The sequence below is a fragment of the Chiloscyllium plagiosum genome, unplaced genomic scaffold (genome assembly GCF_037043375.1).
Source record: "Chiloscyllium plagiosum isolate Xiang-an unplaced genomic scaffold, Cpla_swu_hap1 HiC_scaffold_3, whole genome shotgun sequence".
Classification (NCBI taxonomy): Eukaryota; Metazoa; Chordata; class Chondrichthyes; order Orectolobiformes; family Hemiscylliidae; genus Chiloscyllium; species Chiloscyllium plagiosum.
In genome coordinates this window covers 110,489,473-110,512,578 of record NW_028270141.1, presented here as the reverse complement: position 1 = coordinate 110,512,578, position 23,106 = coordinate 110,489,473, and the positions used below count along the sequence as shown (strand labels likewise).

The 23,106-nt window shown below is 43.6% G+C and overlaps 1 protein-coding gene across 1 annotated transcript; it reads left to right on the top strand.

The window, feature by feature from the left end:
• The first annotated feature begins 245 nt into the window (after positions 1–245).
• On the top strand, positions 246–21,125 carry tbx18 (T-box transcription factor 18). Its single transcript, XM_043686976.2, has 8 exons — positions 246–869; positions 1,299–1,473; positions 2,810–2,911; positions 4,071–4,242; positions 6,689–6,856; positions 7,222–7,286; positions 16,333–16,427; positions 18,222–21,125. The coding sequence occupies exons 1-8, from the start codon at positions 647–649 to the stop codon at positions 18,935–18,937; spliced, it is 1,716 nt and encodes a 571-aa protein (XP_043542911.1). The 5' UTR covers positions 246–646; the 3' UTR covers positions 18,938–21,125.
• The last annotated feature ends 1,981 nt before the right edge of the window (positions 21,126–23,106 follow it).

Below are 23,106 nucleotides of genomic sequence, written 5' to 3'. Positions count from 1 at the left end.
TGTGTGTGTAGACCTGTGATGCAAGTGGAACTGCCCGCTCTGGGACCAGCTCCCTCCATCCCTCACGGCCTAGGAGAAGCGGCAGATGATAATGAGGTCCGTGCCCCCATTGGGCGAGGAGGACAATCGGCGGGCAGTGATAGGGCGAAGCAGCTGTGATTGGCAGCAGACGGGGCCCCGCCTCCTCCCGCCGCCCTGTGTGTGTGTGTGTGTGTGTGTTGGGGGTGGGTGTGACACGCGTGGAGCTGAGCCGCCTCAGCTATGTCCCTCTCTCTCGCTGCTCGCAAGTGCTGACAGATCCAGGCAACAAAATTCAATTACCAGCCCTAATTGCGCTCAGAAAGAGAGGGAGAGAGAGGAAGGGAGTCCATCCGCGGCGCCTCCACTCCATGTCACTCCAACTGGACGAGACGGAGCGCCCTTGTTCTTTTTTTTCTCTCCCTCCCTAACTCTCTCAACCCCATCAGTATTTTCACCCAGCAGTAAGGCATTGGATTGGGATTGGGAGTTTGTGTTTGTGTGTGTGTGTGTGGGGAGAGAGGGAGGGAGGTGAGGGAAAGAAAACAACTTTTTGAAGACAAAAATCTCTGTGTGTGTGTGTGTGTGTGTTGTCTCACTCGCACTCACACGCACAGCCCAGCGTGGGATGGCTGAGAAAAGGAGATCTCCGTCCGCAATGAGTTTGAAAGCTCATGCCTTTTCGGTGGAAGCGCTGATCGGGGCGGAAAAGAAGAGGAAAGTGGAGGGGCGCGCCGACATCGGGGTCGAGCTGAAAGAGCGAAGGACGAGCCCGAGCGTGAACGGGCCGAGCAAGGACAGGGGCTCCGAGGGGCAGAATCGCTGCGAAACTGAGCACAGCGAGAGAGCCGGTGAGTTCCCCCACGCCTCCCCAGGCTTTTCGCTCGCATCCTCCAGCTGCTGTTATTTACCATTAGCTTCGCCGGGAGAGAGAGAGAGGGAGGGGGGGGGGGGAAACGACTTCGACAAGGAATGCTGCTGTTGGCAGCTCGGTTTCGTTTTAGTTTTAAACAATCAAAAATTGTTTTTTTTTCAACAATCTAATTCCAGATCAAAAAATATGTCACATCAGTTTCTGGGACAAATCAAATTACTTCAGCTTTGTATGCATGCCATAGAAATGATTATGCAATTCTACTTAGTACTTATTATGCAATTGTACTTAGTTTTTTTACTGTTTAGATTGCATCACGTCGCTCTGTTCGGTATCGAACTCTATCACCTGGGGTTGTAAATCGTGGCGCTTTCACGCATTCTTTTCTCTTCCTTTGGTGCTTCAGTTGTGAATGGGGACGATGCCTTGTCGTGTCCGTCCCCTCCGGTCGTCAGTAAGGCCTACATTGCGCCCAAGTGTGGCACCTCCCGGGAGGACATCCACGTCGAGCTTCAGGGAGCAGACCTGTGGAAGAGGTTTCACGAGATCGGCACCGAGATGATCATCACCAAAGCAGGCAGGTCAGTCTGAGAGTCTGTGGTCCCCAGGCAAGGTGCGCGGGTTTGGTTCCGGTGGCTTTACTAACAGGGTAGACATGAGTGTTGTTTTGAGTGGATTTACTAACAGGGTAGACATCAGTGTTTATTTTCGGTGGGTTTACTAAAAACTAGACAATAGTGTTGTTTTTGATGGGTTTACTAACAGGGTAGACATCAGTGTTGTTTTGGGTGGATTTACTAACAGGGTAGACATCAGTGTTGTTTTCGGTGTGTTTACTAACAGGGTAGACATCAGTGTTGTTTTGGGTGGATTTACTAACAGGATAGACATCAGTGTTGTTTTGGGTGGATTTACTAACAGGGTAGACATCAGTGTTGTTTTTGATGGGTTTACAAACAGGGTAGACATCAGTGTTGTTTTGGGTGGATTTACTAACAGGGTAGACATCAGTGTTGTTTTCGGTGTGTTTACTAACAGGGTAGACATCAGTGTTGTTTTGGGTGGATTTACTAACAGGATAGACATCAGTGTTGTTTTGTGTGGATTTACTAACAGGGTAGACATCAGTGTTTGTTTTCGGTGAGTTTACTAACAGGGTAGACATCAGTGTTTGTTTTTGATGAGTTTACTAACAGGGTAGACATCAGTGTTTGTTTTTGATGAGTTTACTAACAGGGTAGACATCAGTGTTGTTTCGGGTGGATTTACTAACAGGGTAGACATCAGTGTTTGTTTTTGATGAGTTTACTAACAGGGTAGACATCAGTGTTGTTTCGGGTGGATTTACTAACAGGGTAGACATCAGTGTTTGTTTTTGATGAGTTTACTAACAGGGTAGACATCAGTGTTTGTTTTGGGTGGGTTTACTAACAGGGGAGACACATCAGTGTTGTTTTGGCGTTCGCCTACATTCGGTTGGCCGGTCTGCGTCAATTTAATACATGCACAGCTATTAAACCGCTTTTCCGAAGAACAATTTCAGATGCACCGGCAATCCAGCGTGCAAACACCCACTTGGGAGCAGCTTGAGAATGGGGAATGGGGAAACTGCAACGTATCGAAAAGTAAATGTTTTTGGAAGTGTTTCCCTTGATGTGTTTTTGTCTAGCCCAGATTCAGTAGTTTTAAAGGCCAGGCAGTATTTTGGGAGTGTCGGCCGTTTCTCTCCAGCTGTTTATTATGGCGGCTCCAGGTTTCGCTGCAAAGTCTCAGTCGTCTGCTCCGACATTTGGTAGATCCGATTGAGAGGGGGCTTGGCAGGCTGAAGACTGACTGGTTTAGCTTTTTGTTTCTTTTTCTCTCTCTCTCTTAAAGCAATTTGATTGGTTTGTATATGTTCCTGTTGGTCTTTGCTAGGAGAATGTTTCCGGCTATGCGGGTGAAGATGACGGGACTCGATCCCCACCAGCAGTATTACATCGCCATGGACATTATACCCGTGGACAATAAGCGGTACAGGTTAGAGCACGGAGCTGGGAGCAAGAGGGAAATGGTCTGCACTTGAACTCGCGTAGTCACAAACCCGGCGTCAAAGGGGGCACTCAGAATTAAAGTTCCTGAGCGCAACAGGGTTTTTTGGGATACTTACTGAAGAGCAAAATTGTAGGTCTGCGGAGTCAGAGAGTGTGTGGGTTAGAGCATAAACAGTTTACAATAAACCAGGTTTCAATAAACACCTGAAAGAGGAATCGGGGAGAGTTCGGACGGGCCGAATGTCGCTGGGCTGAGTTCCTGGTTGATTCAGGTGCCAGTGTAAGGTCTATGATCCACACATCGCTGACCACTCGGGGTACAACCAGCGGCAGGCCAGCCATCTCACTCAGACCGGTAATCCACGTCCTGCAGTATTAAACAGCATCCCTCTCAGAGAGTCACTGCAGCGACTGGCGACAGTTCTCTCCGGCCGGAGCGCGTCTCACCAAATCCAAACCTGCAAACACTGGTCGGAATTATAGGACCAATACTTAAGAATTCCTCTTTGTAACCTGCATTTCCCCCTTCCACAGTCCCGACCAGAACACTGTTTTGCAAGACCGTATATGTCCTCCAATTCAACCTTAAAACTTCACTAAAGAGTCAACGGTTATCGCGGTGGGCGGGAGACTATAGTCGGAGGGGTACAATGGCCTACTCCTGGTCCTAATTCCGATGGACACCTCTCCTATTACTTGTACCTTCTAGCAATAACGCATGTGGTCCGAAAACCTCTCGTCCACCTTCGAGCAAGCCCATCAACATTGGCAAACGGTTGATTTATCGCGAAACCGCGCACCTACCCCGTTGTTTAACAAGAGGTCCTAGCTTCCCAACTAACCCCAAAGCGCTTGTCTCACTTAGCCCTAGTACTGGACGCACCACTCCCAGAATAATTGCTTGTTCAAAACTAAAAACATCAATTCTGAATTCAAATCTTTAAGGCCATTCACCAACATGAGCCCCTTGTCACCTTTACAGGATTTCCAAACGGTGTAATTGTAATTGCATCCGGGGAATTGTACTTAGTTTAAACATTTCGACTTGCTTGGTTTAGTTTGCTATTTCAATGAAGTAGTAAGTGTTGGTGTTCCCGGGAGGGTCCAGCTCGGTTGTGTTCTCTCTCTCTCTGCTCTGGGTGCAGGTATGTGTATCACAGCTCCAAATGGATGGTAGCTGGCAATGCAGATTCTCCGGTACCGCCTCGGGTTTACATCCACCCGGACTCCCCGGCCTCGGGGGATACCTGGATGCGGCAGGTCATCAGCTTTGACAAGCTCAAACTCACCAACAACGAACTGGACGACCAAGGACATGTGAGTTGTGCCTGTCTTTCAAAGCCGCCACCCTTTCCTCGCCGGACCGATTGATGCGGTTCATTCCGAACCAGATTAGTGCAAATACCTGCCCGCGTTTTAGTGTTTATCACCAGTAAGCGATGAGTGCAGTGTCCCTGACGCCTCGACCCGGCTGAGTTTGTTTAAAAAACGACCTCAAACTGATGAGGTGGCCGCAGATGAGGTAACCTGTTTATTTAAGTAAGGCAGGGTCAGGAAATGGGCAGAGAGAGACCTCTCCTTTCCCTGATGGGTGATGATTTGGAAACACCGCTGAAGAGTTTTACAAATTATATTTAACATCAAAATAAGAACCAGGAAAACTAGAAGTGTATAACTTGACACATGGAAACTTAAAAACAATGTAAACATCGATAGAATTCTGTACATGGGAGTCGTGTAAACGATAGACTTATAAAAATGATCCCAACTGTCTCCACACACACAGTAACGGTGAATCTTCGATAACAGTGATTGGGGAATTGCCTGGGAAATTTCCAATTTTCTAAATTGGCTCGAGCCTTCCTTTTTGTAAACTCTTTACGATAAAGATATCGTGACAATGATTTCTGTTCTGCATTTTCTTGTTTGCTAGTCAGCCCCGTATGAATGTGGCGCTCCGTTTGGGGGACGTCGGCTTGCTATCTTTGTACCCTGAGCGGATAAAGCCGGCCGGCCGGTGAAATAGGGTCCTGTGGCAGTGCCCAGGGCTGAACAAGAACAGGGGGAGGGTCGGGGGGGGGGGGGGGGGGGGGGGTGGAGGGAATAATAAACAGGAAAGAAATATCCCAACACGGAGTAATCGTATTGCTGGGTATTGGTGCCTGACTGGTGTTCTGATTTGAATTCGGAACTGAGGTGTTCAAACTTAATGACAAAGAGAAAGGATTATTCTGGAAATGTGCGCATTAAGGAGGTGACGAGCCGCCTGGAATCGTCTGTTCTTACAGTAGCTGCCTGGATAAACGGAGATTCTGGATTAGTGGTGCTGGAAGAGCACAGCAATTCAGGCAGCATCAGAGGAGCAGGAAAATCGACGTTTCGGGCAAAAGCCCTTCATCAGGAATAAAGCTAGATAAACGGAGAGCCACTTGCCTAGAGAGCAAATTGGGGCAAGGTCGATTATTCCACCACGTTAACTTTCTTTTTAACAATAAATTCATAAGCAGTCTTTTAATTTCTAAATTTGAAAAAGAAAATCAGACTCTCAGTCTCTCACAGCAGAGCTGAAATCAGGAACTTTTGGTTAATAACCCTCTTGCACATTTTGTTTTGGAGGGAAGGGTGTTGGGTATAAAATTATTTGGAGGAGCCGGTGTTGGACTGGGGTGGAGAAAGTTCAAAACCACACAACACCAGGTTATAGTCAGGTGGTTGTGGAGTGGCAGCGCTCCGAAAGCAAGTGCTTCCGAATAAACCTGTTGGCCTATAACCTGGTGTTGTGTGGTTTTTAATGGTGCAAAATGATTCACATAAGGACCTTTCCGCACAAAAAGAATTTATAGCTTCTCACGCCCAGCAGAATCCCACTCTCACTATCTCCTTCCACATCTCCCGTGCAGTTCCTTGTGGATCTGATTGCTAATTAAAAAGAATAACTCTTTTCCGGTATCCACATCCACCAGGATGTAACTACTCTTGCTTCACCAGCCTTTCTGCACTAGGGGCGGTTTGCTTTCGGGGGCCGGGAGTCACTGAGTAGATGTGATCGCTGAAAGCTACCCCGCTCAGGCCCAGCTGTTGGTGCCGGCTGGGTGCGAGAGTGTTCGGATTTCTCCGAAACGTTGAACAGGTCGGGCTTTGCAACAGCTCAAGCAGAGGGCCAAGTGTCATCTCGATCAGAGATGTTCCGTCTGCCACTGGTTAGCAAGCGAGGCACGGATCAGGGAGACATGAGCTGTTCATTCCCCGGGAGAATGCTTTTAAAACTGTCAGGCAGCGCTAGCTCAGAATAACAATCGGGCATTCTGCAATTATTTAAATGAACATGAGACTGACCCAATAACAGCAGCATAAAGACCCGCAGCCTCTGGGTATCTAGCCGAGCATATCAAAATGATGGCAAGATTTACCATAAAAACTGTCTGATGCCTGAATATGTCCCGGCGCAATTACAATGGAGGACGGCGGAGTAAATAAAGGCAGGAAGAAATAATTAGAGTCACTCTTTTAAAATAGACGGGGCTTTTTGCTTGCTTGCTGGAGCCCAGGCGGGAGGAAGGTCGCGGGAGGAATGAAACGAAGTGCCTGTCACTAACTGACCGTGTGGGACCAGGGGGGACATTGTCATTCCCGGTTCCTGAAGGTGGCTCCTTCACCAAACCGCCAGCGCTCAGAGAGCAACAGCTACCTCTCCGGCCAGGTGGGCTCTCTCTCTCACACACACAAACACACCTCTCAGTTTGTTTATCTCTTCCCGGGACAGATTATACTGCATTCGATGCACAAGTACCAGCCTCGGGTCCATGTCATCCGCAAGGAATGTGCGGAGGAGCTGTCGCCGGTCAAGCCCATCCCGGGAGGGGACGGCGTCCAACACTTCTGCTTCCCCGAGACCGTCTTCACCACCGTCACCGCTTACCAGAACCAACAGGTAAGGGGGCGGAGGGGTGTCTGACCCGGGCTGACACACCCCCACAGCGAGCCCACACCGAACCGCTCTCCCTGACTGCATTCACACAAGAACGAACAGCCGGCCCTCTCTCTCTTGTAAATCGAATATGACATTTTAAATATATATATATATCATGCTGTAATATCACGGACTGGGCCGACTTTTGGACAAATGTTTCACTTGAAAATAACTTTTATCAAGACTGCACCAGGGGGGTGGTAACTGCAAAAGCTTTAGAAATTGGGTCTGGGTGTGTGCAGAGCAGAGCAGCAGTGTTAGATCCAGTTTGAAAGCAGACGTGTGAGATGTGCCGCCCTCTAATCTCAACTCCACTTCTGTCTCAGATCACTCGACTGAAGATCGACAGGAACCCATTTGCTAAAGGCTTCCGAGATTCCGGGCGGAACAGGTAAATCATTGGGTTGCTCCCGTCAGAGGGCGCCTTGAACAGCGCCGGCAATGTACATCTGTGTGTGTGTGTGTGAGAGACAACACTCACACCACCAACCTACAGCCTTCCCCGTGTGAAAGGCCACTTTCCAGTCAAGACCTCACCCTCCTCCGCCTCACTCAAATGGGGGCAATTGGCGGGCGGCACCACCATAGAAAAGGGACAGTTGCAGAGATTAATGGGGCATTTTTCCTCCAGCCTCTATACTGCCCTTAAAGTTTAAAAGCAGAAAGGGACAAACACTGGCGTCTGAGAAAATACAGGGAAGGACAAACTTTATTCTGCTTAACTAAACTGGGCTGTTTGATCGCGCAAGCGCGGCAAGTGATCAAATGGGAAAAGTTCAAGGCATCTTGGATAAATTATCGCCTGAGCAACATCTCTCCGGGAGGCGACTTTTATCCCGGCTAAACCCAAGCGTTCCTATTACTGGGAAAACGAAGCCTGATTTTTGAGCCCAAGTCAACCCAATAAATATTTTATGATAGCTTCCTGCAAAATGCCCATGATCCCCTGTAAAAGTCAGTGTGAAAGCCGTTATATCGGAACAAAAGATTGGCAAGCGAGCATTCAGCTCAACTTTCGATATACTTTTTTTTCATCATCTGGTTGCTGTGACTGTTTCAAGACTGCGGCCAAACGTCGGGCCATCATATCGGCGCTCCGTTGTCATATTTTGTATTGCCCTTCTCCCAAATCGGGAAAGAAAGGCTTCATTTGCAGGGCAACATTGTATCAGAGGGTCTAAAACTGCTGAGAACAATTCATTAATAAAGCAGGCTCCGATAACCAGTTGCAGAAGGAATATGGAACGTGTGCAAGGAAATATAAAACCAGTCTGTTTAGCATTACCGGTGGGAAAAATAATGGCATCTCCAGAAAACGATAAAATACAAAAAAACTAGAAATGACAGATAGCAAATTATCATTTTCTCTGTATTTTTAGGGGATGTCGATATCTGTGTTGTTCACAGTCCCTAACTCCCCTCCAACGAAATGGTTTGCTCGGTCATTTTCAAAGAGCAGTTCAGATTTAACCACATTATTGTGGAGCTGGTGTCACTGGTGTTATAGATTTGAGAAGGATGGCCAATGGTCTTCCTGAAAGAACATTCGGACAGAAGTTGAATAGTCAACGTGGACTTCAAATAGGAAAGTTTCACTTGACTAGAGTCATCAAAACCTTTGAAGCACAGAGATTAGACAATGTTGAAGTCCAGTCGCTGGACTCCAAAATAAAAACAAAACCCTTTCAATAAATAATCGTGTTTTAGATTAATTCAGGTCATGATTAGGCTAATTGTTAGCTGACTAGCAAAAAGATAAATATTCAGAATGATAGAAGAGGTTGGATTACATAATGATTAGAGCTGGACCGCTGTTGTACCTATTCAGTTTTTATGCATGGTTTAGATTTTGGAATCAAAAACACATTTTATAAATTTGTGAAAAATGCAAAATTTGGAGAGATAGTGAAAACGGAAGAGGACTTCAACGAAATGCAGAATGACATTAATAAGTATACAGAGTGGGCATCAAACTGCCGAATGAATTCAATCATGGGTAAGTGGAATGTTTGGTCAGAAAGATAAGGAGCAAGAAGGGCATGTGTTTCATAGGAAATATGAATCTCAGCAGCAGAACATGGAACATGTTTTAAAATAGGGTAGAAGGGATCTGAGACTACACATACACAAAGCACTGAGATTGGAATTACTGGTTCATCATAACAAAGTCAAATCACAGTCACAAGGGTTCATTTCTAGATGGATAGATCTGAAAAGTAGATAAGTTATATTCAGTTTGTACTCAACCTTAATTAGACAAACTCTGGGCATTGTGTATGCTTCTGGTCACCATATCATAGAAAAACTAGAGGCACAAACAAAGATGCAAAAATACATCATTACAGGAGCGATACTGTGAGATTGTAACTCTCAGAAAATGACAAAGGGTGGCTCAGTGGCTAGTACTGTTGCCTCACAGCACCAGGGACCAGGGTTCAATTCCTACCTCGAGTGACTGTCAGTGTGAAGTTTGCACATTCTCCCTGTGTCTGTGTGGGTTTCATCTGGGCGCTCTGGTTTCCTCCCACAGCCCAAAAGAAATGCAGGTCAGATGGATTGGCCATGCTAAATTGCCCAAGAGTATTAGATGCATTAGTCAGAAGGAAATGGGTTACTGTTCAGAGTGTCGATGTGGACTTATTGGGCCGAAGGGGCTATTTCCACACTGTAGGAAATCTAATCAACTCTACTTAAAATTAAATGCTGAAGAATAACCTCATAAAGATGATTAAATTAAGAAAGGCTCTGATAGGGTAGAAACAGAAACTGTGATTCAACACATGGTAAAGAGCATAACCGGAGACTATTGATATAAGATCATCACCAAGGAATATCACATCTGCTTTTTAAAAGGAAGTTAAATAAACATACAAGGGTGAAGGAAGTAGGGGATTTTGCTGATAAACTCATAGAATCATGGAAATTGGTTCCACAGAAATTTTTGTTTTATTCATTAAGGATATGGGTGTTGCTGGTAAGGTCAGCATTTGTCTGTTTCTCTTTGCCCTTGAAGGTGGGGCCGGGGCTGGTGGGAGGGAATGGTTTTACGCCAACATCTTGGATTAGACTGCTGTGGTTTGCTCAGCCATTTAACAGAACAATTAAGCTTCAAGTCTATGGGTCTGGAATCACATTTAGTAAAGATGGCAGATTTCTTTTCCAGGAGAGAATCAGATGGGATTGAAGCAGAGGTTTATGGTCTCCATCACTGTTATTAACTTGCATTCCAGATTTTGTTCAATTCATTTAATTTAATTTCTACAACTGTTAAAGGGGAATTACACTCCAATTTCTGGATTATCAGTCCAGGCCTCTGGATTACTATTCAGTGACAGGGTCACTAAGGTGTCTTACTCTGTGCCAGCTAAAAATATTCGTTTCTCCTTTACCCCTAAGGCCTTAGCTTCTCTGCCTTTGACCACTATTGTCGAACTAAGTATTTGAGTAATGTGATATCTGGCAATGAGAAAGCAATTCTTTACACCCACTCTGAATACTTCGGTTTGAGCTGAGGACTGCACTGCGAAGAGGACATACAGAGGCCACAAAGGCATAAGTTAGATTCATTGAATGGTCAAAAATCTGCCAAGTAGGATATAATTTAGGAAAATGTGAAATTTTCTGTTTAATCAGGAAATTACAGAGCTGTGAGATGCAGGGGGATCTGAGTGCCCTGGTGCACAAAACACAAAAGCCTGGTATGGAGGTACAGCATGTAATTAGGAAAAGTTATAGAACATTACGTTATAGAATTCCAACAGTGTGGAGACAGCCCCTTCAGCCCAACAAGTCCACACCAACCATCCAAAGGGTAACCCATCCAAACCCATTCTTCTACATTTACCCCTGAGTAATGCTCCTAACCTGCACATCCCTGAACACTACAGGCAATTTAGCATGGCCAATTCACCTGGCTTTCACATCTTTGGACTGTGGGAGGAAACCAGAGCACCTGAAGGAAACCCATGCTGACACGGGGAGAATGTGCAAACTCCACGCAATCACCCAAGGCTGGAATCGAACCTGGGTCCTTGGTGCTGTGAGGCTGCAGTGCTAACCACTGAGCCGCCATACTTCCTGCAGCCACCATGCCACCCATGCTATATTATAATTCATTGCAAAGAGAATTGAATGCAAAAGTAGGCAGCTTATGCTTCAGTATTCCAGAACATTGGCAAGATGCCATCTGTATTGTGTACAACATTGGTCTCCTTATTTAAGGAAGGATTGAAATGCATTGAAAGAATTTCAGAGAAGTTTTTCCGACTCCGAGCTGGAATGGGTGAGTTGTCCTGTGGGGGCAGGTTGCACAGGCCAGGCTTTTATCTACTGGTATTTCGAGGAGTAGGAGGCAAACTAATTGAAACATACGATCCTAAGTGGTCTTGACAGGATGGAAGGGATGTTTCCTCTTGTGGGAGAATCTAAGTAATTATTCAAAAATAAAAGGTTTTCCATTAAAGACCCAAGTTTCTCTCATAAGGTCAAGAGGCTTAGGAAAGATCTTCCTGAACAGGCGATAGAAGCAGTGTCTTGGCAGAGGTGAAAATGTTCCTGTTAACCAAACAGTGAAGGGGGTTATGGTCAGTTCTGTCATTATGTTATTGAATGGCACAGCAGACTTAAGAGGGGAGAGGGCCTGGTCTGGCTCCTAATTCATGATATACATGTACCACTTTTGGCAGACTACGTAATACTGGCTAGGAGCAAATGACTGCGGATGATGGAACATCTACTGAAAAACAAAAGATGTTGGAGATCACAGTGGGTCAAGCAGCATCCATGGAGAGAGAGCAAGCTAACATTTCGAGTCAAGATGACTCTTCATCAGAGCTGGTGAAGTGTGGAGGGGAAAGCATTTAGGTGGTGGGGGGTGTGGTTGGAGTGCTGGGGGAGAAAGGATGCTGACTTGTTTCGATTAAGTTTTCGGAATGTGAGAATGGCAGAACAATGGTGTGTCTAACTGTCAGACTGGAAATATCAGACAGTCGCACTGAAGTGGGGGAAGGGGAGAAGGAACATGGTGACAGGTAAAGCTAAAAGAAAGGGAAGGAATGGGTTCACAATTTGAAGCTGTTGAGCTCAATATTGAACCCAGAAGGTTGGAAAGTATCTGGGGTTTGAAATACTGGTTTATTGAATATGAATTCAAGTCACACTTTAATGTTTAATGGACAGGACCCTAGATGTCAACATTTTTGTCAACTACCTCATAGAACATAACTAAAATGACAGCCAGAATGTTTTGGTCCCATTCCTCGTGGCAAGCTTCCAGGTGTGAAGGTCTTTAAAATTCCCCAGATGTCTGCCCTCCTGCCTGGTCCTCCTGAGTGCAATCCCTACAGGAGTTGGAGATGGACAATGCCTAAGCTGGCTCCTATGCTTTTGTCCTATTCGAGTGGCAGGGATATTTCCCACCCAGCTGTAATTTATTGTCTGGTGGGAAGGGTTTGGGGACAGGGAAAGCAAAACCTGATGTTTCAGCCTAAAATAATAAAGGTGGTATATAAAGGGAGCCTCCCTCACTGGCCCCCTTTTCAGTCTGGCCACTCTCTCAAAGCCTGTCACTTTTCCCCCTTACATTCTGTGTTCTTCACTGCTTAACTTTATCCTTTTGATACCAATCCCTCTTTTCTCTGACTCCCCACTCTTCCTATTCCTGCCCCAAGACCACATCACTACCTGGCTGTGTTGGCTCTGGCTCTTAGAATTTGGAGATGGCTTGTAGTTCCAATAGTGGCCACTCCTGCCAGTGGCACTGTTGAGACTACACAGCCATCAGTACTCTGACGGCAGAAGTGGGTACTGCAGATGCTGGAAATCAAAGTCTAGATTAGAGTGGTGCTGGAAACGCACAGCAGGTCAGGCAGCATCTGAGGAGCAGGAAAATCGACATTTTGGGCAACAGCCCTTCATCAGGAAGGGAGTCAAAGGCAGAAATCATGCTTCCAGCCAATCAGGTGCTAAGTAGCTGCAGGGCTGCCGACAGGACAGGGGATGCATTTCTTGCTGACACTTTGGTTGTTGGGCTGGGAACAGTCACCATCTGGAACATTCTGCCTCAAAATTAATTGGCATTTTGGGAAAGATTTCAACTGAAAGAGATGGTCCAGATGTTGGTGAAGCAGACCTCTCACAGCCATCAGCTTACTTTTGTATACTTGGGCTTTGCATTTCTTTGTCCACTAATGTCCTGCGTGCAAGCTGATAGTTGTATTTAGTGAGCAATGGGTTGAAGGGTACCTCAACCATCAAGATTGAAGGATTGAGAAACAAACAAGGAGGAAGGGCTGAGAAGCTAGGTATTTTAGAGTTAATTAAATATTGTATCAGGTACAGAAAGAGTCAAAGGCTTTTGGGAGTAGATGAGAGTTTTTTTTATTCACTGATGGGACGTGGGCATCGCTGGTTGGGCCCACATTTATTGCTCATCCCTAGTTGCCCTTGAGAAGGTAGTGGGGTCAGTTGTCTTCCTGAAACGCTGAAGTTTGTGTTCTGTAGGACGATCGACAATGCTGGTAACATGCGAATTCCAGGATTTTGACCTAGTGACACCAAAGGAATGCTATTTTATTTCCAAGTTTTTTTTTAAAATTTCAGTCATGGGACGTGGGACTCACTGGTTGGTTTGGTGAGTGGCTTGGAGGTGAGCCAGCAGGTGGTGATGTTCCCTTGTAGCTGCTGTCCTTGTCCTTCTGGATGGAACTGGTCACGGGTTTGGAAGGTGCTGTCGAGGTTGCTTTGGCGAATGTGGCTTTGAGGCCACAATCAGATCAGGCATGATATTATTGAACGGAGGAGGCTGAACAAAATATTCCTGTTCCTCATCTGCGTGCCTGTAGGTTTGCGAATAAAGAGAGAAAATGGTTGGATTCTGAAAGAGAGAGAGAGAGACAGAGAGAAAATAAGAAGACAGTCACATTTGATATTCTTACAATCACCTAAGACAATTACACACCTTAAAAGGGTGAGGCTTCACACGTTTACCAGTTCTTTCATTCATACATGGGTTGTGGGCATTGCAGGTGAGGCCAGCATTTATGGTCTAGCTGGCAGTTACATTACAACCATGTCAGTGTGTCTGAAATCTCATGTCAGCCAGCAAGCAGATTTCCTTCCTCAAAGGGCACCAGTTAGGTTCATGTGACAATCAACAATGACTGCATTTAGCCTGCTATTTCATTCTGGATTTTTATTGAATTTGAATGTCACCATCTAGCAAAGCAGAATTTGAACCACCTAACCACAGAACATTAGACTGGGTTACTGGTTTAATAGCTCAGTGACAAGATTATTATGCCATTGCCTACCCACTTGGGCAGGAAAGGTTGGTTGGCAGTCAGTAATATATATTCTACCACTGAAACTATAACTGCACTGTTAAATGCCAAAATTAACCTTCAGTGGCAAAGTTTATGGACAATTAATGTGGAAAAACACTGACTTTGTGCAAATTACGAAGGCCATTTTCATGAAGGTAGTCCAAATGAAGTTGAAGGAGTGTTTTTCCATCATGGCAATCTGTGCATTAATGACAGTGTGCATTGTTAAGGTACTGCTAAGCTTTCAAATGCGATCATGCCTGGTGTTTACAAATGTGAACCAATGTTAACTGTGCTAAAAGTGCATTTTAGCTGCAAAATTAATGAAAGGAAGGAAGTATGCATTTGTTCTAACACTCAAGTACAGAAATATCAGGGATAGGTCTGGGATAAATGAAATTCTGCTAATATCCTTTGGCTACAAAACTCTTAAATGACAAAAAAAAACTACTAAATGTTTGCTGTTGAACATTTGTCTTATGATTGGCATAATTCTTGATCTTTCCGCCAGCTTCATTGTAGTTATTTTCCAAGGTCCACGACTGGCTCCAACAGATATCATATGTATCAGTGTTGCGCCCCCACTTCTATCAGCGAAACACTTAATCAGCCAACACCAACTAGAAACTTCTTTTTGAAATCCAGTGTTTGACTGAGCAGTTTCCTTGTGAAACAATGTGGCAATTATTCTCACTGTGATGTTTAAACCATTCGTCTCACACTACAGCAAGGATTCCGGATGGAGATGAAATTACTGGCATTGAATGGAAAAAAATTAAAAATGATTCGATTTGATTTCAAATTCAGGAAAGCAAATGTCAAGTAATTCTGTTCCACTCTATTATTTAGATAGACAGACATGTTGTCCCAAAGGCTGGATTGTATCCACACATTGGCTGGAAATATATGATTATTTAATTTCAATGACTTCATTCAAATTTGGATGAAATGGTAATAGCATATTCAAAACATATTCATCATTGTTATGAACATACAAACATGGAATAATGTTGCATTCTACATCAAAGATCACTCCAGTGTCAAACAAAATCATTGAAGAATAAGACTTTTTTAAAGATGTTCACAAAACAGTAAGTATTGCAAAACTTGGTTCAGGCCAAACATTAATTTAACAACTTGGAGAATGTTGAAAATCTGCAAGTAAAGCAAGAGGTTTGGGAAAAAGAATGCAACATGATGGGTTTATCAGTCAGGACAGAAACAGAGTTAACATTTTGACTCAGATACAACTCCTCTTCAAAACTGAGGGCAGGTATAAATGTGACGTACTTTTTACTTTTGAAAATGGCAAGATGGAGGAATTGAAGGAAAGGTAGATTACAGGCTGGGAGAGGTTAAGTAACAGAGACGTGATGGAACACAAGGCAAAGCAAATGCTAATTTGCAGTAAAGAAACAAAGCATTGACCAGAGTGAGTGTCAATAACAAAATTCTGTCAGATCTGAATTTTTCCAGTACTTTCATTTTTGCCGTGATATTCTCTCGTAAATGCACTTGTGAATTGTCCAGTAACACCAGAAAAAATCCCAATAATTATAGCAAACAGCCCTTCAAGCAGAGCAATTCTGTGAGCAAAAACAGAAATTAAACTGATTGATTGATTAATGAGAGAACTCTCTTGTTATTTTACCGCGCCATATTTAACATTAGAAATTTACTAATGTGATTTATTTTCTCAGACAACCTGTGCCTATTTGTAAAGTTGAAAACAACTTGGCATACAAAGATCGAATGAACAATTGTTATCTTCACTTTATCATGTCATTGCTGATTAACCCATCTTCCACTGAATCAACTGGAATTCTATTCAGTTGGCGTAAGTGTTGGGCTCTGTGCTAAACACAGCTCTACTCTATAGTAATCATTGTAATCATTACATCTCATTGTAATCATATGCTCTATATTACTGAATATAATATGACCGATATTCAGATATTCGCAATTACTGTGGACATTTCAAAATAATTGCAGACTACATTATTCCAGATTGATGTACTGCAATACCCTGTTTTTGTCAAAACGTATTTCCATTGATGAAGATAGCTTATAACTGAAAGATGAAGTGATTTATGAAGTATACTTTTCTTGATATAGAATGGGTCTAGAGGCGATTGTGGAATCCTATGCATTCTGGAGACCCTCTTTGCGGACCCTCAGCTTTGAAGATATCCCTGGGATTCACAAACAAGGTATTGCTTTTTCTTTGTTGTTGAAACCATTGCTTTTGTTAGAGCATCAGGCAGGGTGGACGGCAAGGGAAAAATAAGTGGGAAATTTCTTTTTAGTTTATATTTCATGGCTTTATACTAAGTAAACGGATGTTGGCAAAGTAAACAAAGATCAAAAAGATTTGTTTGTCAGGCCAGTATTTTAATGAACAGATTTAATTGACTGTGTGGAGTTTGCACGTTCTCCCCGTGTCTGCGTGGGTTTCCTCCGGGTGCTCCGGTTTCCTCCCACAGTCCAAAGATGTGCAGGGTCAGGTGAATTGGCCATGCTAAATTGCCCGTAGTGTTAGGTAAGGGGTAAATGTAGGGGTATGGGTGGGTTACGCTTCGGCGGGTCGGTGTGGACTTGTTGGGCCGAAGGGCCTGTTTCCACACTGTAAGTAATCTAATCTAATCTAATCTAATCTAATTGGAAGCTTTCGGAGTGCCATTCCTTCATCAGGTGGTTGTGGAGGTTAAGCATAAGATCAGAGTATTGAATTGAATTGAATTTGTTATCACATGTACCAAGGCACAGTGAAAAGCTTTGTCTTGTGAGCAATACAGGCAGATCACAGAGTTAAGTAGCATAGATAAGTAAATAATAGGTAAACAGCGGCAAAACAAAAACACAGGTACAGGTGAATGTTAAGAGTTTGTGAGTATATTGAGTATTCTAACATCAGTAGGGTAGAAACTGTTACAAAACTGGCTGGTGCATGTGTTCAGGTTCTGTACCTTCTCCCCGATGGTAGAGATTGCAGACCTGCCAGTGTAGGATGGATCTTTAAGAATGCTGGTGGCATTTCCTTTGACAGCAGGCCTGGTAGATCGATTCTATAGATAGGAGGTTGGCCTTTGTGATTGTGATTGAGAATATAACCTTCTCTCAGAATGTTAAGCTGTCTGCTGTGACATCAATAGCAAAGGTCTGACTGCAAAATCAGATCATGTAAAACTGATGCTTTGTGTGTAAATTTCAGCACACTGAATTTTCAATGCATGTGCAACTTTGCAAATATTTGAACTTAATATGGGTGTGGCTAGGGGACCCAAATTATATGTGACCACTCTGATTTTGTCCCAGACCTGGAATACATTAAACATTGACAGTGGGAGATTCGAAAGAAATGAAAATACTTGATAACATTAACGTAATAACATTATTCTGAGGTCCCTTTAACGCGACACTGAAGCATAGCAGTGTTCTGGACATCAATATATCTTTTGACAATTTTCCTTGCTTCCTGAACTCACTGACTCTTGCTGAAGTAACGCTCCAAAACTTTAAAGTGATCATTTTCATGTATGAAGCTGAACACAGAGTCAGCATAGTAAACAAAGAAAAAATGCCGATGCTGAAAATCAGAAACAATACCTGAGATTTCTGGGAAAACTCAGCAGGTCTGGCAGCATCGCCTATTGCAAAATATTAGGGATGCACCTGGACACCTTTCAGGCTTGATTGACTCATAAATGTACTGACCTGTTGAGTGTATAATGTGCCTCTTTACAATACTCATTGGCATTGTGTGTGCTACACCAGTCTAAGGCTGAAAACAGCCTTATCGGAACATGGAATCATTCAACGTGTATCCCAAGTATTGACAGGAAACAGTTTACAATGGAAAATGTTTGTTACTTTCATTTGGATGTTGTTAAGCCGGCCAATGTTATACACAGAAATGCTGTCCTATCCAGTGACAGATATGGTCAAGTGAATGGACGACATTTGCAACAACAAAGTTTGTCAAGAGACTGTGTTTTTCTTCACAGGTGGCACAGTATCTTCAAGTGCCCACCAAAGCCCAGGAAATGGTGCGCCTACACATCTTCTGCCTGGCTCTTCCTGTTCCTCCCCAGCTTTCCACCTGGCACCAAACAGCAGCCAACTGTGCAACCTGAGCCCCGCTGACTTCACCACCTGCAACCGCACAGGCCTGACCTTTAACAGATACAGCAGTAGTCTTGCTGATACCTACAACCGCCTGACCAACCCGAGCAGTGAAACCTTTGCCTCTCAGAGGAGCTCTTCTTACATTGGAGTAACGAACACAGCAAGTGGGAACATGTCCATATCCAACAATGAGAGTGAGGCCTTCAGCTGCCATCAGGCTGGCTTACCTGTGCCAATCTCTGGGATATCATCTCCTCAGCTCCAGTACATCATGCCTTCACCATCAAATAATGCCTTCAGTGCCAGTCAGACACACCAGAGCTCCTACAGTACTTTTAGATTACACAGCCCGTACGGCTTATATGGATATAACTTCTCCACCTCCCCTAGACTGGCAGCCAGCCCTGAGAAAATAATTTCTTCTCAAGGAGGTTTTCTGGGCTCATCCCCCAGTGGTACCATGACTGATCGCCAGATTTTGCCCACCATGGAGGGAGTACCTCTGCTTAATGGCAGCCAGCAGAGCATGTTTGACACACGGCCATTGGGGAGCTTGACAGTCTCACCATCCCAGATACCAGCGCATTTAGTTTGACAAAATAGTTGGACTTGAGTGAAGATGTGTGCCTTTATGTTACAACATATTGGTGGAGATCCTCCTTTTTATCAAACTGGTCACCGCTATCAAATATGCTCCTTGGTTGTGGCACTGGTTGGGATTGGACTGAATATGCCGGAGACTGGAACACGTTTGGACGTTCCATTTGGCGGCAGCGTAGGAAGGTTCTTGCGGCCGCAGTATTTGTTCTTTCAGCAGTTATGGCACGTCAGAGGATGCGAAGCTCCAGCTGTCGTCTCACAAGAACTTCAAAGCAATTCCTGCAAGAAGTGGAGAAGAGGGTCAACTGTTTAAAAAAAAACATTGGTCATTGATAACGTCTCATTTATAATGGTGCTCGCTTTCATAATTTTAGCAGATAGTCAGTGGACTTGATTGCAATGTGAATTTAATCAAGACTTTTGGATTCAAAGACTTGCCTTAGAGTAATGACTGTTTCAACAAGTAACCTCACATGAACTCCTTAAACACGATCCTTTGGAATTATTCTTCCTGCCTCTAGCTTTCTCTTTTACTGTCCTAAGATTTTGGACACATAATGACATATTCCTTTTTTGGTCCTGGTCAAACAGTCTTCCTTTAAATATGAGTCTCAGTACTGGGTGTTAATTGATTGTCAATGACCAGGGTACCACCACAGATAAGGCTGCTCCTGTCTGTACCTGATGGCTGCACAACTGCACTTTCCACACTAATGGATCACTTGTCTAGAGATTAAGCGTATTAGCCAAACATATATAACCCATTTTTTTTTCACTTTTCACGAACTGGTTATCGCATCCCCACTTGCACCCTGCTAAAGCTGCAAACACAGCATAAACCATTGAATGCCCAAGATTCTTATTCTAACCTTTGCAGTTCAATGCACTTCTGTCAACCCAGTTAAAATAATATTGTAGATTAATCTCCCTCCTCTTCATAATTTCAGCATAATATTTTGTTTTTAAAATATACCACATTCTAAACCAATAGAAAAGGTGATCACATCAGGATGAACGTGTACAAGACCGTTGCTCTTTTCTCCAGTATACTGTGCTTTGATGTTGGCTTTGGGGTAATCACAGAATCAAGCCATAATTTACAAGACAATATTTCCTATGGTTTCTATAGTAAAACACTCACACAAATTGTGGAGTGGATCTATAGTCCACATGCATAAGTATACAAAGAGTTATCATTTGCCTTCTGCATCTGGAAGATTCATTCACCAATTAGTCTTATTGGATATGCACAACATCGCTACGTAATTCCAAAAACGAGTGCTTCTCACGAAACACTGGTGATTGGGAGTCATCAGTCACAGATAAACAAACAATATTGTATTGATATTGACACAAAATACTCTCTCTTATCGAGTAGAATAACAGAAACCAGTATGGATTCAAAGAAAAAATAATGTCTCGCCTAGAGACCCTCTTCAAATATATTCATAAGTAAAAAGTATTATCTGTAATTAAGTATTGATATATTTTGTTCAGGCTGTTCCAGACCAAAGCACTGACTGCTCTACATAAAGTGATCGTGCCTCTGCAAGATGTTGTTAAAGTAAAAATAGATTCTGAGCAAAACACCAATGTCTTAGTAAGTACTGCCTAAGTGCCTGGAAAAGGAATGCCTTTCAGAAATAGAAGCACTTGAATTGAATATAACAACTGATAAATCACAAAGTGTTTATCTGCAACATGTTTCCCGATTGGGGAGTTTTTTTTATTCCCAAGTATCTTGGGGTTACTTAAACAATACCATTGAGATATCTTTCTAGCTGGTTTTGCCTGCTATGTTTGCTTTGGGCAATATATAAGTTCTGATCACTGAAGCAACTCTTCCAGCTGAAATGTTGCATAATAAGATAACTAGAACCCAACCGTGAAAGCAGTGTGGTTTTGACTTTGCAACCCGGGTAAGATTATGTTCTTATCCATAGGGAACATTACCACAAGGACTACAGCTTTCTCAGTCCCTCTTTGAACTGCACCACACCGTAAGTGCCAAAGATTCTCGTCACCTTTTGTTACTTAATTGTGAGGAAGTGTATCTAAATTATCAAGCCTTATGTACATGAGTAGCTCTGATAAAAATATTTTGAAACCTGTGCTTTCAAATTGTTTAAATGTGTAAATATGTAACTGCTGAATTTTACTGGCAATAAAAAAAGTAGACTTTATCTAAGTGTGTGCCAAAAGAGCTTCCTTTTAAAGTCACACATTTCAAAACATGAACTAATAGGTTTATGGAAATTCTAATTGCCTGAGTTATGTGTTTATTCTCAGCTCATTTTTTCAGGTAGATAAAATATCATAGAGGACGCAATGCAGAAGTATTAAAAGTATCACATACTGTTGTGCAGATATAGAGAAAAGCAATACCGTTATTGATGGCTGAAATGATACAGTTGGAATGCTCCTTTCTGGGTCACTCCAGCCTGAAATCAGGACCAGCACTGGAAGCCACCTTCCTGAGAACAAGCAGAGAGATAATTCACTCTTAACTGGAAAAGACTAACATTGGCTCTCAGAGTTGGTTTGGGCTTTGGAATAGGATCTTGGATGCATTTCCAGATAAATGTTGGATAAGCGAACCCATTCCTCCCCCCATTCCCAGTCTCAGCCATAATCAGTAACCCAGCATCATCAGTGTTTGTGAACTAAACATTGAGTCCAATGAAGATATTAAGGAAAGCTTCTTGTCCAACTTTGATGAAGTCTTCACTGTTATACCAAAAGAGGATCGACCAAAAGGTGTAAGAGCACAAGGAGCCCATTCAGCCCATCAAGCCTGTTCTACTACCAATAAGATCATAGCTGATCTGATAATCCTTAACTCCACATCCTGTCTTTTCCCCATTACCTGTTTCATTTACTGATTAGAAATCTGTCTTTCCCAGCCTAGTATATACTTAATGACCCAGCCTCTACAACCAGACTTTGTGACAAAGAATTCTACCATACTTTGAGAGACATCCTCTTCATCTCTGTCCGAACTGGGTGACCCTTTATTCCAAGGTGATGCCTTCTAGTTCTAGACTATCCCACAAGGGGTCGCAACCTGTCCACCTCTCCCCTATCATGTTCCCTATCAATCTTGCTTGTTTTATTAAGGTCATCTGTTACTTGTCTGAACTCCAAAGAGTGCAGGCCCCATTTACTCAAGCTCTTCTCATAAGAAAATTCTTTCATACCCTTGCAGCATGGCTTCAGTATGACAAGTATCCCCACCCATTTCTGACAGAGGGACTGGTACAAAAGTACACAGGGGAATCTGAGAGCATTGGCAGCTCCTGAATTATGACCGCTTTTGGACCAGATATCGAAGTGATGTCTTTATCACCTGATCCGTTTGGGGTCTGATACCTGCCAGACAGTTCTATCGGCGATGAATCACCCACAAGACATCAGAATGCTGAAATTTCAAAAGGAAGTGTATATCAGTTCTGAAACAGCTGGACTGAAGGGAGGATTTCGGAGTGTACCTGATTAACTTTCTGAAAAACCTCCACGCGTCAAACTCAATTCCATGACCATTTGATCAACTGAAGTCAGCTGTCCTGACGTCCTTCGTACAGACCAATAGGTTTGAGCATTGTTGTCACCAAGACTGGGTCAGTTAAAATGATGCTGAAGGATGGGCCCACCAAGGGTAAAAAAAGAAACAGCCTAATCCGCTCAATGAGTACTCCAAGACTGCAAGTCAAGAAGGCAGCACTTGGCAGATCAATGCTGATGCTGAAAGGTAAAGCAGGAAGATAATGTGAACCAGGAGGGTGAGCCAGAGAAATGCAACGTTATGTTGATTGCCAGGGCCTTTTGGAAGTCACCAGGATGATCTACAGACCATGATCAAAAGACCAACATTCACTTCAGCCACAGGTTGTTTTCCTTCATGAAGGATAACAGTGCTATCGATCAGTGTGGGAAAAAAGGGGAATACATTTTCAATCCTGAATCCAGTGTGGCAGCTGATACTCTGCAGACTGTCACCCAGGAGCCTGAGCTGGAAGATATGACTGCACCAACACCGATGGCACAGTCACCACAGAGTTATAGATGTTCAGATTGTTAGATTGAGATTTTTAGATTTTTTTTGTCATGAGTACATGAGTACAGTATAAAGGTTCTAATCCCAGTCCACATAGCGCCATCTCAGGT